At 48.8% G+C, this 16145-nt stretch overlaps 1 protein-coding gene across 8 annotated transcripts in view; it reads left to right on the forward strand.

Moving 5' to 3' along the window:
• Positions 1 to 16082, forward strand: part of PTK2B (protein tyrosine kinase 2 beta) — a 131956-nt gene extending 115874 nt beyond the window's left edge. For 6 of the 8 annotated variants that reach the window (XM_074384088.1, XM_074384086.1, XM_010347769.3 and 3 more), the window contains 9 exons: positions 684 to 749; positions 2584 to 2709; positions 7516 to 7662; positions 7805 to 7840; positions 8242 to 8266; positions 9514 to 9560; positions 10511 to 10648; positions 10865 to 10945; positions 14986 to 16082. In XM_074384088.1, coding sequence (XP_074240189.1) covers positions 684 to 749; positions 2584 to 2709; positions 7516 to 7662; positions 7805 to 7840; positions 8242 to 8266; positions 9514 to 9560; positions 10511 to 10648; positions 10865 to 10945; positions 14986 to 15201 — 882 coding nt within the window. In that variant the 3' untranslated portion in view covers positions 15202 to 16082. The remainder of the gene's footprint in view (positions 1 to 683; positions 750 to 2583; positions 2710 to 7515; positions 7663 to 7804; positions 7841 to 8241; positions 8267 to 9513; positions 9561 to 10510; positions 10649 to 10864; positions 10946 to 14985) is intronic. The other 2 variants (XM_010347772.3, XM_010347773.3) reach the window with 1 other exon arrangement.
• The last annotated feature ends 63 nt before the right edge of the window (positions 16083 to 16145 follow it).

The raw sequence follows: 16145 nt of genomic DNA on the forward strand, positions 1-16145 counted from the left end.
CAGTGTTCATCTCCTCCATGCAGCTTCTGTGAGTGTCCGAGCCCCTGATGAGGTGAGCTGCCACCTCTGCATGCCTGTGGCTCTGGACCTCTGACTTGTTGGGTACTCCCATGTATAGGGAGGCCACACATGCACTGATCATTAACCCTCCAATTCGCGATAGCCCCAGGAGGGTGCAAGGTGGCCTCTTTGTACCTGCCACCACTCAGCAGGTAATTGGTGCTCAATAAATGGATGCAGGCCAGGCGCAGTGGCTCACACCTGTAATCCCAGCACTTTAGGAGGCAGAGGCTGGTGGATCACCTGAAGTCAGGAGATCAAGACCAGCCTGGTCAAGATGGTAAAACCCCATCTCTACTAAATAGAAAAATTAGCCGGGCGTGGTGGCAGGTGCCTGTAATCCCAGCTACTTGGGAGACTGGAGCAGAGAATTGCTTGAACCTGGGAGGCAGAGGTTGCAATAAGCCAAGATCGCCCTGCTGCACTACAGCCTGGGAGACAGAGTGAGACTCTGTCTCAAAAAAAAAAAAGTGGATGCAAAGTGAGTTTCTTGACAGCTTTGTTCCTCAACTTTCCTTCCTTTGGAATGAGCCTGAGGTGTCTTCGACCTGACCTTCCCCTTGGTAAGTTGTGTTCACTCAAGGAGAGGGACAGAGACTGACCCATCTGTGTTCTCTCTCCAGCCCAGCCGGCCTAAGTACAGACCCCCTCCACAAACCAATCTCCTGGCTCCGAAGCTGCAGTTCCAGGTAAAGATAGAACGAGATGGTGGGAAGTTTGGGTCTACCTCTCATCCAGGTCCTTCCTGAAACTCCATTCCTTTGTCTTAGAGGACCAGCAGTCACCCATTTGGGTGATGGAGATGGCCTAGATTGCCTCTTTGGTACCCAGAACAGAATGTAGACTCAGATCACAAGAACTAAAATGCAGTTCTCCCAGGCTGTGCTCAGCTAAGACCTGCCTTAAGCCCCATCCCTCTGTCTACAGTGTCTGTTGCTCTCTGTGCCTTCCTGCTGCTCTCTTGCCCATCCAAGGCCTCCCTGACCTCCTTCCCAGAAGTAATCCCAGGGAATGTTCCCCAGCAAATGGAGTAACTCCATGGGGCTCCCCAGAGAGGCCCCATCCAGAATGTGGGTGGCCATTGAAGAGAGAGCAGGGTTTTACCTGTGCTTTCTGCCGGCTCCATTATCCCCAACCATGACTCTTGCCCAGGCTGTGGGTCACTGACGGTTCTTGTCTCTTGCCCAGTTCTGCGTCTCTCTTGCCTCTGGGAGAGAGGGAGTCTAGTCTCCTGTGTCTTCTCTTGGATCTCCCAGTTTACAGTCACTGCTCAAAAATGGAGCCCCTCAGCCACTAGAAATAATGTCCATTTATTTGGTGCCCTTTATAGAAAGGTGGCGTCCCACAGTCCTATATTTGTTCTCAAGGAAATGCCTGAGTGCCAAGACAAGACCATCCAAGGACTAATAGATAAATCCTCTCCATGTGAAGAGAAAGCCTGTTTCAGAAGGTGAAAGCATTGTCCTTAAAGAAACAGGCCAGGAGCGGTGGCTCATACCTGTAATCCCAACACTTTGGGAGGCCAAGGCGGGTGAAGCATGAGATTAGGAGTTCAAGACCAGCCTGGCCAATATGGTAAAATCCCGTCTCTACTAAAAATAAAAAAAATTAGCTGGATGTGGTGGTGCTTGCCTATAGTCCCAGTTGCTCGGGAGGCTGAGGCAGGAGACCTGCTTGAACTCAGGAGGCAGAGGTTGCGGTGAGCCAAGATCACGCCATTGCACTCCAGCCTGGACAACAGAGCAAGTCTCCGTCTCATAAAAAAAGGAAAGAAAGAAATATACCCTTATGTGATATTTAAAACAGGGGGTTAGGTGTGGTGGCACATACCTGTAGTCCCAGCTACTAAGAAGGGTAATATGAGAAGACTCATTGAGCTCAGGAATTTAGAGACCAGCCTGGGCAATATACTGAGACCCCCATCTCTAAAAACAAAGAGCAATAAAATAAAATTGTGATAACATTATTTTTTAATTTAAGAAAAAAATTCAAGCCAGGCATGGTGGCATGCATCTGTAGTTCCAGTTACATGAGAGGCTGAGGTAGGAGGATTGCTTGAGGACAAGAGTTTAAGGCTACAGTGAGCTGTGATCATACCACTGCATCCCAGCCTGGGCAACAGAGCAACAGCCTGTCTGATTTTTTAAAAAATAATTCATACATATTTCTCTAAATCTCTGCATTAGCCACATCAGTCGGTTTGTAATGCAACTGAAACATAACTGTTTTCTAAAGAGTCCTGAGGGAGGAGCCCTGGTCTCAGTGGGTCAGTAACCAGCGTGGACCCCACTGTATGCAGAGCATCATGGTGGGGAATGTTGAATGAATGAGAGGCCGCTCTGCTCCACCATCTCTCTTGGAAAAATGGAAGGCCCACGTCGTGTCCTTTAGTAACTCCTGGAGAGCAAGCCCCATCCCCCATGGTGCCCATGCTTGGTTTCTTTGTGCTCATGTTTGTAGCAGCTGATTGTCCACCTTCTTGCTTTGTCCCGTGCCTTGTGCTTCTTTGCTTTTCCTGAATAGGTCCCTGAGGGTCTGTGTGCCAGCTCTCCTACGCTCACCAGCCCTATGGAGTATCCATCTCCCGTTAACTCACTGCACACCCCACCTCTCCACCGGCACAATGTCTTCAAACGCCACAGCATGCGGGTAAGAGGGCTCTGCATGCTGGTCCCTGCCCAGACTGAAAAGGCTGCTGGAGGGAGGTGGCCAGGGACACTGGGAACCCCATGTCTTCAGCTCAAGAGGGCCCTCAGTGCTCCCATGCACCAGTCAGGCCACCAAGGGGGGACTCTGTGACTTCCTTCCCTTTGCAAACGCATCAGAGGCTAGGGGCCAAGCCAGGCCCTGCTCTGGAGGACACTAGCTGGACCTAACCTGCCCTTGACCATGCTGGTGCTATAGCTAGAGAGGTACAAATCTCTCCCTCTCCTAAGCCCCAGGGGTACGGGGATCTGTGGCAGCATGAAGGCTCCTAGGCAGAGTGCGGCACAGCTTAGTGGTGCCGGAGAAGTGGTGCTGGAGTGTAAAGGACCCTTCCTACCTGACGGCTTTTGGTGCGAAATCTCTAAGGAAAGACTTCCTCATGGCTGCTTCCCCTTCGGCTTTTGTTCAGGCTGCTGCTGGGTGAGGAGTTCAGGGCTGGTAGGAATACAGGCTCATTAACTGGCTAGAGCGGGGGCCTAAGCCATCTCCCTTATCAGCTGTTTGTCACTGGGTATTGTTAACTGTGGGTGAAGCCCCGAGTGCTTCATGGCTGCCTTCTGATTGTCAGCTCTTATGTGAAAAAGACACTTTTGCTTATAACCAGTTGCCCACTGGTCACCAGTCACCTTCTTTCATAATATGGTCCCTAGTGGTCAGTTGCCATGAACTTGATCTATTTTATTAAGCCAACTAAAACGGGCTAAAACCCTTATTTTAGCTCTAACTCTGCATACATGCATAGTATTTCAGGCTCACTAAACGTAACAAGATTTTTTTGAAAAGAATTAGATGCTTATCATAATATATTTGGAAGATGTAGGCAAGTAGGTTAATATTACTTTCATGCCATTATTCTTAAGTTAGTAGAATTTTGAAATGAGCATGATAACTTAGAATTCCAGGCACCAAGATTAAGATTTATTGTGAAATAAAATTTCCTCTGACCTACCTCATTTTTCTCTTTTATATTAATTTAGCCAATTTCTGTCTTTGCATGCGCTTAACAATAAGAAAACTACATTTTTAAGCATGTGCGATAATTTAGGCTGTGTTCGGTTCCCCACCCTCCTGCCTTTGACTCTCTATTCATGATTGATTGTTTTAGCGAGTTTTGCTTTAAATTGTGTTATTCTAGAAAGATGCCATTTTGCACATTTGAGGGGTAGCTTGCCTTTGTCCAATTCCTGCTTCTTCGCAAGGACCTTGTTCAGTTCCATAAAGAGATTGTGCAGTAGGAAAAAAGACCTTTTGTGTCAGGGCTTTAGAAGTAATTGCCATAGGAAAATCTGCCTAAAAGAACATAATGAGCACGTCTTTAAATAAACAAACCCCAAAAGGTTAAAAATATAAGCTCCATTTTATGACACAGATCAGAAACACTGAGAAAGTCTTTTTCAGGTAGAATGCTGAGAAGGTATAATAGGCTCTTCACAAAGCATTTGGAAGCATTTAACATAAATTCAGAGGTGGTTTTCCTAGAAAAACAGTTTTTCTACTGCGTGGCTCTATAGCCTGACTCATCAGGGAGTCTGTGGGATGCCATACCAGCATAGGGATGGCAGCAGTCTCTCTCTCGAAGACCTCGCAATTGAGCTTTAAAAATAATATAATTCAAGGCTGGACGTGTGGTTCACGCCTGTATTCCCAGCATTTTGGGAAGCCAAGGTAGGTGGATCACTTGATGTCAGGAGTTTGAAACCAGTCTGGCCATCATGGTGAAACCCAGACTCTACTAAAAATACAAAAAATAGCCAGGCATGGCGGCATGCACCTGTAATCCCCACTACTCGGGAGGCTAAGGCAGGAGAGCACTTGAACCTGGGAGGCAGAGGTTGTAGTGAGCCAAGATCGCACCACTGAGCTCCAGCCTGGGCAACAGAGCAAAACTCTGTCTCAAAACGTAAAATAAAATAAAAATAATGCAATTCAATAAACACTACGAGTTGCTCTAATCACTGGACACTGTCCTTGGTGCTGAAATGGGGAGGCTCTGCCTTCAAAGAGCTTACAGTTGACCAGAAGGAGCAGACCGGGTACAGGCTTACCTGCAATGCAAGCCAGAAGGTCATGGGTATAACAGAGTGGGAGTCCAGAGAGGGGAATAACCCCTTCCAGCTTCTATTTAAAAGCTGGGCCTTGAAAAATGGGAAAGGTGTGGACAGGAGGAAACTGAGATTCAGGGCACGGAAGAGGCCGAGGCTTCAGTAGAAGCCAAGACTGAGTGTTGGGAAACCACAGGACAGGTGCAAGAACTGTTAGGCTAGAACAGGAAGGGAACTTGTGGAGGAGAAAATAAAGCCAACAGTTGGGTCATAGCCAAATTATGGAAGGTGCTACAACTTAGGAGAGTTATTTTAAAACACCATGAGTACCCGATTCCTTTTAAGCATAGAATATAATTAGCAATGTAAGTGTCCATTACCTAGTAATATTGGAGGTGAATTTCAGCAAAACCAACCCCAAATATATTTCATTTTTTAAATGTTCATTTTCTCCTTGAGTTTTATTATAAAATTGGAAGGCATCAGAATAAGCCTCCTAATCTGAGTTTGTTAAGATACATGGTAAGATCAGGCCTGGGGCATGCTAACTATTTTAGTGGTGGGATATTCTCTTAACACTTACAAACTTACAAATACTTATAAATACTTGTAGAATTTTCTTGACTCTGGTAACTCATCCTACTGGTATTTACCATACTCTTCTTCAACCCAAACATTTTTCTCACAACCAGAAATCCCTAACTCTATATTTAGAACTTTTGACACTTAGTTCTTGTTTGTTACTATTTGTCAACAGCTTGGGGCAACCATGTCATTGTGTCTTCAGGCATTGACATTTAACTGGGAATTTTCATACCCTTAAAATGTCCTAATTTTGAAGTATCAGCCTCTGATAAACAAAACCAATTTTATTTTTATCTATCCCATGATTATAAAATACTCCTAGATGCTGGACTTTGTTTTCCTAAAATAAGGTCTAGCTCAGTGATTCTCAGCTAAGGTATTTTCCCTCCGAGAGGAGGTTTGACCATATCCGGAAGCATTTTCGTTACCACTGGGGATGTGCTATAGGCATGTATTGCGAGAAAGCATACTGCAATATATGGTAAATCGCCCTGGAAATAAAGACTTATCTGGCTCCAAATGTCAATAGTCCTGAGGTTGAGGAGCCCTGGTCTAAATAGTATCTACTTAACCCCATGAGAATAAGAGCAACGTATATTTTAATAGCACTGTCCTCCCAGCATCCAGCCCTGCCACATAGTAGTGCTTTTAATAAACAATTGGTGAACAGATTCATTACTGTTTCATCAAGAAACCTAATTTGTGGGGAAACGTGACTGGGAATTAAGGTCAGTAATTGAAGCTCAATGTGCACTAAGAAAAACATCCCAATATAACCATTTTTAAACCATATTGTAATGTTCAAGTGTGTTTTGTAGGGCTTAGTGAGGAAACCCTTTTAAGAGGCTTGGTAGGGATTACTGATTGCTAAAAGTAGATAGAGATTATTGTTAGCATCTTCTGCAAGTGACTTGTATGCAAATAGCCCCTTCAAAGGCAAGGAACTGAGGGACCTGCTCATTTAGATGTCACAGAGGATCCTGCCCCAGCAAAGGCAAATCCTGGGCTTTGTGCAATCAAGAGGATACCAGTAATATTCCGCCTCCCTCTGTCGAGGAGGCCAGGGTTATCATGTGCAGCTGAACAAGAGCAAAATAGTTTAGAGGCACTGAGCAGATGATTATACAAATGAACCGTGGGGTAAGATTGAAGGAAAATAGGAGGACGTGCAATCCTTTCTGTTTAGGAACTAGTAGCTAAAACTCTGAATGGGTCCAAAGCCCTAGAGGTAAGTTAAAGCAAGAGTTGGGTTACTACATCCAGGGAGAGGAAGCATTTATCTTCTCTCTATAGAGCTATATTTCTTTGAATTTTGTTCTTCTTTTTCTCTGTTCATGCATTTCTTCTAATCGTTGGTTAAATAACCAAGCTATGATTCCATTTATCTTATCTCTACAGAGCTGTATTTCATGAAATTTTGTTCTTTATTTTATCTCTTAGCTCATGCATTCCTCCTAACATTTTGTTAAATAACCCAAGCTATTATCTTAATAAGAGGATGTCTTAATACAAAGGCATGATTGGTGCGTGCATGCCGCTGCTCCTTCTCTCAGGCTCTGCTCATTCATGGACACAAGTGGGACTACACACCGTCAGGCTAGAGGCAGCACCACTGTCTCTTGAAGCTTCTAGACCTGCTGCCTTGGCGCTTAGGTGGAGATAGATCGAAAGGGCATGATGCTATCCAACAAAGCAAAGCCATCCCCTGGGAAGCCCTCAGATGCTTTTAGTAGATTTTAAAATAGATTTTAATTGACTTTAGTAGGTTTTCTTTTTAAAATCTGTTAAATGACAACAACTGTCACAAACACCGAGATAGTAACAGCAGGGCAGTCACTTGATAAAATCTCATGAGCGGATAGTGTGATCATTTGAATACAGTGCATGTTCAGCAATGGGTTCTCGGGTTTGGTATCACATTGCAGCACAGGCACATGCTCGGGCTGATACCCAGTAACTGTCTGCACATATGGCTGGGGGTTTAAGAACAAACGTAGGAGAAAAACGCAGGTGTTCGGGGCAAGTCTCACGGCTGCCATGAGGTTCTTCAGAGGACTGTCCCTCCCTGAGTCTGACAGCAGCGCTCATTGCGTCCTCTCCCTTCTCTCTGCCATCCTCCCAGGAGGAGGACTTCATCCGACCCAGCAGCCGAGAAGAGGCCCAGCAGCTGTGGGAGGCTGAGAAGATCAAGATGCGGCAAATCCTGGACAAGCAGCAGAAGCAGATGGTGGAGGACTACCAGTGGCTCAGGCAGGAGGAGAAGTCCCTGGTGAGCACCCGGGATGTCTGTACCCTGCACCCATCTGTGTCCTCTTCCACCTCCCCAGGTGGCTGGGGCAAGGCTCCCCTGCATTCTTGGTGCTTTCAGCTCCAGAATTCTAAGTCCTCCACTCTCGTTTCTTTCTCTGCAGGACCCCATGGTTTATATGAATGATAAGTCCCCATTGGTGAGTTGCCAGGAGAGGCCTCTTCTTTCGTGCCAAGGCCTGGGAAGGCCCCATCCACCACAGGACCCCTGTTGCTCCCGCCCCTGTGCCTGCCCAGCTCCTCCTGGGCAGTTTTCCGTGTTGGGCGGGTGTCATTTCCTTTTCTGCCAACCTCTCCATGGCCCTTTTCCTCAACTCTGCTGTAATGGAGCCCTTACCGCTGGCCGGGGCCCTCCACAGGGCCCCTCAGCTTCCCAGAAAGGTCACTTTGGGTTAGGAGCCGCTCCTAGAAGCACCCCTGACCCCATGACTGTAACAATCTCTAACCACACAGTGAAGGGCTGGGGAATGGGAAACAGGGGAGGGGGTTGTCTCCAGAGCCGCATGAGTGACATCGATGTTCTCTTTCCTCCTTCCTCCAGACTCCAGAGAAGGAGGTCGGCTACAGTGAGTGTTCCTGCCCTTCTTCGGGGGGTTTCCACTTGGCACCTTGTGCAGAGCCACCGTCCTTGCCCACCACCCAGGGCAAGGAGCAGCAGAGTCTGTCTGCGTTCCCTGCCTCGTCGGCCATGATTTAATTCAGAGCCTGTGGGGTGGGCCAGCTGCCGCTCTGCTCCCTCCACCCCATCCCTCTCCCTGCCCGGCGCCCTGCCTCCTTTCTCTCAGCAGCCACATCCTCAGGCCCCTCCTCAGGTCATCCCCCTCCGGCATTTGTTTAGAGGAGTTGGGAATTCTCTCTCCCTTTTGATTTCCTGCTCTGTCGGAGGCTCCTGTGGGGAAGTTAAGCAGTGCTACCTGCCTCTCAGCTCAGACTCATCTTCTGTAGGCCTAAGGACAGAGAAGAGAAAGGGGGAGGGGCAGCTGAGCCACAGGCTCTCTCTGGAAGCCCACGTTGAAGGCAGGGAGGGAACAGCCAGCAGTGAGCCTGGGGCCTGGAGAGGCAGTGCTGAGGAGGAGGAGGAGGACGATAGCAGTCACAGAGAACTGGACGCAAGTCAGACCTGGCCCAGGACCATTTATTATCCTCTGAGGCACAGGGTGGATAGGTAACTTGTCCAAAATCACACAGCTAATAATTAGCAATGCTCGCATTTGGACCCAAGCCTTCTGACTTGAGGATCTCTTCTGAGCTTACCCTGTTATCTTACAAATGAAAATTCAGGCCCTAGGAGGGTGAGCTGCCTGGGGTGGTGACAGAGCTCTCTGGTAGCAGAGGTGAGAATAGAAGGGCAGGTGTGATGCCTCACCCCTGTAATTCCAGCACTTTGGAAGGTCAGGAGTTCGAGACCAGCCTGGCCAACATGGTGAAACCCCATCTCTACTAAAAATAAAAAAGAAATTAGCTGGGTGTAGTGGCAGGCACCTATAATCCCAGCTACTCAGGAGGCTGAGGCAGGAGAATCGCTTGAACCTGGGAGGTGGAGGTTGCACTGAGCTGAGATCACACCACTGCACTCCAGCCCAGAGTGAGACACTGTCTCAAAAAAAAAAAAAAAAAAAAAAAAAAAAGAGACAACAGCGCTGTCCCTGACTATTGCAAAACCAGGGAGCCTGCCCACTTCCTGGAATTATGGTTAATTTCCCTGAAGTCTCCTGGTGGTAAAGGGGAGGGGGCCCATTTGATGTCAGCAGGTACAAAGGGAAGAGTTGGGGTGCTGAGAACTGCCCCCCACTCACTGTTCTTTTTATTGCAGTGGAGTTCACGGGGCCCCCTCAGAAGCCCCCAAGGCTGGGCGCACAGGTATGTGTTGGCTCTGCTGAAACTGATGACAACTCAGAGAGAGTTGAACAATGCTGAAGAGCACAGAATACGAAAGCTTCAGTCTCAGACAGAATCCAGTTCAGAGTCCTCATTACACAGATGAGCCCCAGAGATGGGGGTACCTTGCCTAAGACCACACAGCTAATTCATGAAAAAGCAAGAGGAAGGACCAATCTCCCACCTTCCGTACCCCTCCCAGAGCTCCCTGGTCCAGCCCCAGGGAAAGGGGTGTAGGCTCCCTCCCTCTTCTGAGTCTCCCCCTCGGTTTCCAGCACCCATTGTCTTTACAGCCATCTGGGGTGGTGCTGGCTTGCTTTCCTCTGGAACAGTGATTCTCAACCTCAGCTGTCCATTAAAATCAGCCTAGGAGCTTTGAAACTCTCTGCACAGGCCAGATGCCGTGGCTCACACCTGTCATCCCAGCACTCTGGGAGGCCATGGCAGGAGGATCACTTGAGCCCAGGAATTCAAGATCAGCCTGGGCAATATCGCAAGAACCTGTCTTTATTAAAAATTAAAAATAAAATAGCTGGACTTGACGACATGCCTGATACTCAGGAAACTGAGACAGGAGAATTGCTTGGCCCAGGAGGTCAAGGCAGCGTGAGCCATGACCGTGCCATTGCACTCCAGCCTGGGCAACAGAGTAAGACCCTGTCTCTTTAAAAAGCCTGCCTCACCCCATGTCCCGGTGGTGGTTCTATTGGTCTGTTGTGAGACCACCACTAGTATTTTGTTAAGGCTCCCTGGCTGGAAACTGCCCCTGACATGGACAGGGTCGAACAACCCAGGTCAGGGCACTATCATTCTAGAGAAGGGTCCTTTCAAATCGAGCTGGTGGTGGAGTTGGCCCCAGTAGTGCCTCCCCAGGAGAGAATCATGCTATGTCCTGGCCCTCCCCGCCTCATCAGCCACCTGCTTCTCCTCAGTCCATCCAGCCCACAGCTAACCTGGACCGGACCGACGACCTGGTGTACCTCAATGTCATGGCGCTGGTGCGGGCCGTGCTGGACCTCAAGAATGAGCTCTGTCAGCTGCCCCCCGAGGGCTATGTGGTGGTGGTGAAGGTGAGAGCAGGGCCAGGTTGGGGAGGTGCAGGTGGCTCAACTCCACCCTGGAAGGAAGGAGGACTGTGCCTCCTTTTGGCTGTCGGGGAAGATCCTCCTAGAGCAAGCCGGCCTGGGGAGTTGAGTCCCAGGCCACTCGCGGGGGCAAGCCCCACCTCAGGAGAGCTCTCTCCAGTAGCCAGGAGTGGCAGCCATCCTGCCCCCTTCTCTCCCCAGAACGTGGGGCTGACCCTGCGGAAGCTCATCGGAAGCGTGGATGATCTCCTGCCCTCCTTGCCGTCATCTTCACGGACAGAGGTGAGTGTCCCATCCCAGACGGTGCCACAGGCTGTTGCTTTGCTCCTGCAACCCCACCTGTCCCTACTTATGATTCCATCAGAGGCTCATGAGGGCTGCCTGGACAACTTCATGTCTGTCCACTGAGTCCCTAGCCAGTGGGTTCTCTGTAGCTCATCCCATCAGCTACCACCAGAGGGCTCAGAGGGCACCCAGGAACCAGCCAGGTGCTAGGGAGGATTTCCTAATTCAGGTCTTAGATGATGGCAGTGAATTCTTACTGGGGTTATGCAAAAAGGGACACACCTTCTTTTCCCCGCTCCTATTACGTTTATTCTGGTCACTGTCTGTATGACAATTTGTGGATGTGTCAGAGAAATAATATTTAAGGTTTCTTTAATTATTTAATCTGATTAATGAAAAATGTTCAATGAAAATCAAAAGAGTCTTGGTGCTCCACCTTGAGATGGTGGCTGCAGTGGAGAGAGTCAGGGCCCCCAAACATGTCCACATCCTAAACCCTGGCACTGGGAAACATGTCACCTTTCATGGCAAAAGGGACTTTCCAGATGTGATAAAGTTAAGGACCTTGAGATGGGGAGATCGTGCTCCATTATTGGAGTGGGTCCAGCGTTGTCACGGGGATCCCAGGATCAGGGGTTCTGGTCTTACAGGGATCTCTGTGACAACACTGGCAGGTGTGGTGGCTCACGTTGATCATGCCAACATTTTGGGAGGCCAAGACAGTTGAATTGCTTGAGCTCACAAGTTTGAGACCAGCCTGGTCAACATGGCAAAACCATATAAAAATTAGCTGGGTATGGTGGCCGCGCCTGTAGTCCTAGCTGCTCAGGAGGCTGAGGTGGGGGGATTGACTGAGCCTGGGAGGTGGAACTTCGGTGAGCTGTGGTCACACCACTGCACTTGGCAACAGAATGAGACTCTATCTCAAAATCAATCAATCAATCAATAAGAGGGAGGTAGTGTGTGACTAGAGACACAAGGTCGGAGTGACAGATGTGACGGCTGGAAGGAGGCCTCAGGCCAAGGAAGGCGACAGCCTCTCAGAGCTGGAGAAGGCACAGAACAGGTTCTCCCCAGAGCCTCCAGAGAGAAACCAGCCCGTGGCCACCTTGACTTCAGCCCAGTGGGGACCATTTGAGACTTCTGCCCTTCAGAACTTTAAGACAATAAATCTGTGTTGTTTTCCGCCACTGCATTTCTGGTAATTTGTTACCAAAGCCATAGGCACGTGATACAGCGCCATAGATGTTTGTTGGTTGTCCATCTGGAGCCCTTTGGTCCCCTGCCTCCCAGTGGCCAGCCCTGTGACACAGATGACTACCACATCCCACCACTGTCCCCACTGTCAGTGGCTGCCCAAGGTGGGGGAAGGCAGGAGAGTTTGGGCCATTTCCTGGCGCCTCTCTGGGGGACAGTGACAACCCATACAGGAGCCCTAGGCAGAGCTGCCTTGTTTCATGTGAGAGCTCCTTACCCTTAGGATGCCGATTCATTCATTGATTCATCCATCCACTTCATTTGTAAATACTCTTGAGTGCCAGCTCAGAACAGGCACGCCTCACCTTATTGCTCTTTGCTTTGATTACACGTCCCAGATACTTCGTTTTTTACCAATTGAACATTTGTGGTAACCCTTGAGAAAGCCTATTGGTGCTATTTTTCTAATAGCACCTGCTCGCTTTGTGTCTCTGTCACGTATTGGTAATTCTCACAATATTTCAGACTTTTTCATTATGATTTCTGTTATGGTGATTGGTGATCAATGATGAGCAGTGTTAGTATTGTAATCCTTTTGAGGGGCCGTAAACTGCCTACATGAGACTTAGCACTGAATGTTGTGTGCATTCTGACTGTCCCTCCAACCAGCCATTCCCCCATCCTCTCCTTGGGCCTCCCTTTTCCCTGGCCCACAACAATATTGAAATTAGGCCAATTAATAACCCTACAGTGTTCTCTGAGTGTTTAAGTAAAAGGAAGAGTCGCCCACCTCTCACTTTAAATCAAAAGCTAGAAATAATTAAGCTGAGTGAGGAAAGCATGTTGAAAACCAAGATAGGCCAGAAGTCAGCCTCTTCTGCCACTTACACACACTGTGAATGCAAAGAAAAAGTTCTTGAAGGAAATTAAGAGTTACTCCAGTGAACACATGAGTGATAAGAACGTGAAACAGCCTTACTGCTGATAGGGAGAAAGTTTGAGTGCCCCGGATAGAAGATCAAGCCAGCCACAATATTCCTTTATGCCTAAGCCTAATCCAGAGCAAAGCCTTCAATTCTATGAAGGCTGAGAGGTTCTGGAAGTTGCAGAAGAAAAGCTGGAAGCTATCAGAGGTTGGTTCATGAGGTTTAAGGAGGGAAGCCATCTCTGTAACATGAAAGGGCAAGGTGAGACAGCACGTGCTGATGGAGAAGCTGCAGCAGGTTCTCCAGAAGACCTGGCTCAGATCACGGATGAAGGTGGCTCTGCTAAACCATGGATTTTTCAATGTCGATGGACGGCTTTCTGTTGGAAGCAGATGCCATCTAGGAGTTTCATAGCTAGAGAAGATGTCCATGCCTGGCTTCAAAACTTCAAACGACAGACTGACTCTTGCTAGGGGCTAAAGTGACTGGTTGAAGCCATACTTACTGGGCATTCTGACAATCTTAGGGCCCTTAGGAATTAAGCTAAATCTGCCGGGCATGGTGGCTTACGCCTGTAATCCCAGCACTTTAGGAGCCGAGGTGGGTGGATCACGTGAGGTCGGGAGTTCAAGAGCAGCCTGACCAACATGGAGAAACCCCATCTCTACTCAAAATACAAAATTAGCTGGATGTAGTGGGGCATGCCTGTAATCCCAGCTATTAGGGAGGCTGAGGCATGAGAATTGCTTTAACTTGGGAGGCAGAGGTTGTGGTGAGCCAAGATCACTCCATTGCACTCCAGCCGGGGCAGCAAGAGCAAAACTCCTCAAAAAAAAAAGGTGGGGTGGGGGGGCAAAATCTACTCTGCCTGTGCTCTGTAAATGTAATAATGAAGTTTGGATGACTGCACATCTGTTTACATCATGTTTTACTGAATATCGTAAGCCCACTGATGAGGTCTACTACTCAGAAAAAGATGTTGAAAATATTACTAACTGACAACATGTCTACTCACTCAAGATATCAGACGGAGATATAGAAGATTAATGTTTTCATTGCATCTCTTTTGCAGCCATGGATCAAGGAGTAATTTGTACTTTCAATTTCTGTTATTTAAGAAATACATTTCTAAAGCTATAGCTGCCATATATAGTGATTTCTCTTATGGATCTGGGCAAAGTCCATTGAAAACATTTTGGAAAGGATTTACCATTCTAGGTAATATTAGGAACATTTGTAATTCATGGGAAGAGGTCAGAATATCATGAACCATTTGGAAGAAGTAGATTCCAATCCTCGTGGATGATTTTGAGGGGTTCAAGACTTCTGTGGATGGCCAGCAGGCATGATGGCTCACACTTACAGTCTCAGCACTTTGGGAGGCCCAGGCAGGAGAATCATCTGAGGTTAGGAGTTTGAGACCAGCCTGGCCAACATGGTGAAACCCCATCTCTACCAAAAATACAAAACTTAGCCAGGCATAGTATTGGGTGCCTGTAATCTCAGGTACTCAGGAGGCTGAGGCAGGAGAATTGTTTGAACCCGGGAGGTGGAGGTTGCAGTGAGCTGAGATCATGCCACTGTACTCCAACCTGGGTGACAAGAGCAAAACTGTCTCAAAAAAAAAAAAAATAGTGGTATGATCAAATTCACATTTTAGAAAGCGTGAGGGGCTGTTGTAATGAAGGGAGGGTCAGGCTGGCCTTACACAGGCTGGGCCGGGGGTGGCTGTGGTGGCAGTCCTTGTAGACTTGGCTCCACCCTGCATGGTTGTTGCCCTCGGCCGCTCCTTTTGCTTCCAGGGGACTTCCGACTGCCTTGGCCAGCACACAGGCAGATACCTCTGTGGCTTCCCCATCCTCCAGGCATGGGCTTTGTGGCCCCCTCAGCCTCTGCTGTGTGATCTTTCTACAGATCGAGGGTACCCAGAAACTGCTCAACAAAGACCTGGCGGAGCTCATCAACAAGATGCGGCTGGCACAGCAGAACGCCGTGACCTCCCTGAGTGAGGAGTGCAAGAGACAGATGCTGACAGCCTCACACACCCTGGCCGTGGATGCCAAGAACCTGCTCGATGCCGTCGACCAGGCCAAGGTTCTGGCCAATCTGGCCCACCCACCTGCAGAGTGACGGAGGGTGGGAGCCACCTGCCTGCGTCTTCTGCCCCTGCCTGCCATGTACCTCCCCTGCCTTGCTGTTGGTCATGTGGGTCTTCCAAGGGGAAGGCCAAGGGGAGTCACTTTCCCTTGCCACTTTGCACGACCCCCTCTCCCTACCCCTACCCCAGGCTGTACTGCTCAGGCAGCAGCTGGACAGAGGGGACTCTGGGCTATGGACACAGGGTGAGGGTGACAAAGATGGCTCGGAGCGGGCACTGCTGCTGCCTGGCCACTCCTTCCTACCCCACCCAGTCCATGCAGGCGGGTCATGGGGGCGGGAGGGTCATGTGGTGCCCCTAGCTTTATATATGGACATGGCAGGTCAATTTGGGAACCAAGCTATTCCTTTCCCTTCCTCTTCGGCCCTCAGATGTCCCCTGATGCACAGAGAAGCTGGGGAGGAGCTTTGTTTTGGGGGTCAGGCAGCCAGTGAGATGAGGGATGGGCCTGGTGTTCTTGTACAGTGTATATCGGAATTTATTTAATGTGAGTTTGGTCTGGACTGTCAGCATGTGCCCTCCTGAGAGAGGACCTGGGACATAGTCCAGGAACAAGCTAATTGGGAGTCCGGGCACGGGATGCTGTGTTGTCAAACCAAGCATCGGGGGAAGGAGCAGAGAGATGGGGCCGGGACAGGACCTTGGGCCGAATCCACTCTCTTCCTGCCCCTTTCTCCTCCTCCCTCTACTCTCCCTTTCTTTCCCTTTTCTCTCTTTTCTTACTCCCCCCCTTTGTTCTCTCTCCCACCCCTGTTCTCATCTGCACCCTTCTTTTCTCACGTGTTTGCATAAACATTCTTTTAACTTCTTTCTATTTGACTTGTGGTTGAATTAAAATTGTCCCATTTGCTTTGCGGTTGGTTCTGTTTGTTTGACCTACCCACTGGGGGAGAATGGGGGACTGTGAGCCAGGCTT

Source organism: Saimiri boliviensis, chromosome 13 (assembly GCF_048565385.1).
Source record: "Saimiri boliviensis isolate mSaiBol1 chromosome 13, mSaiBol1.pri, whole genome shotgun sequence".
Taxonomy (NCBI): domain Eukaryota; kingdom Metazoa; phylum Chordata; class Mammalia; order Primates; family Cebidae; genus Saimiri; species Saimiri boliviensis.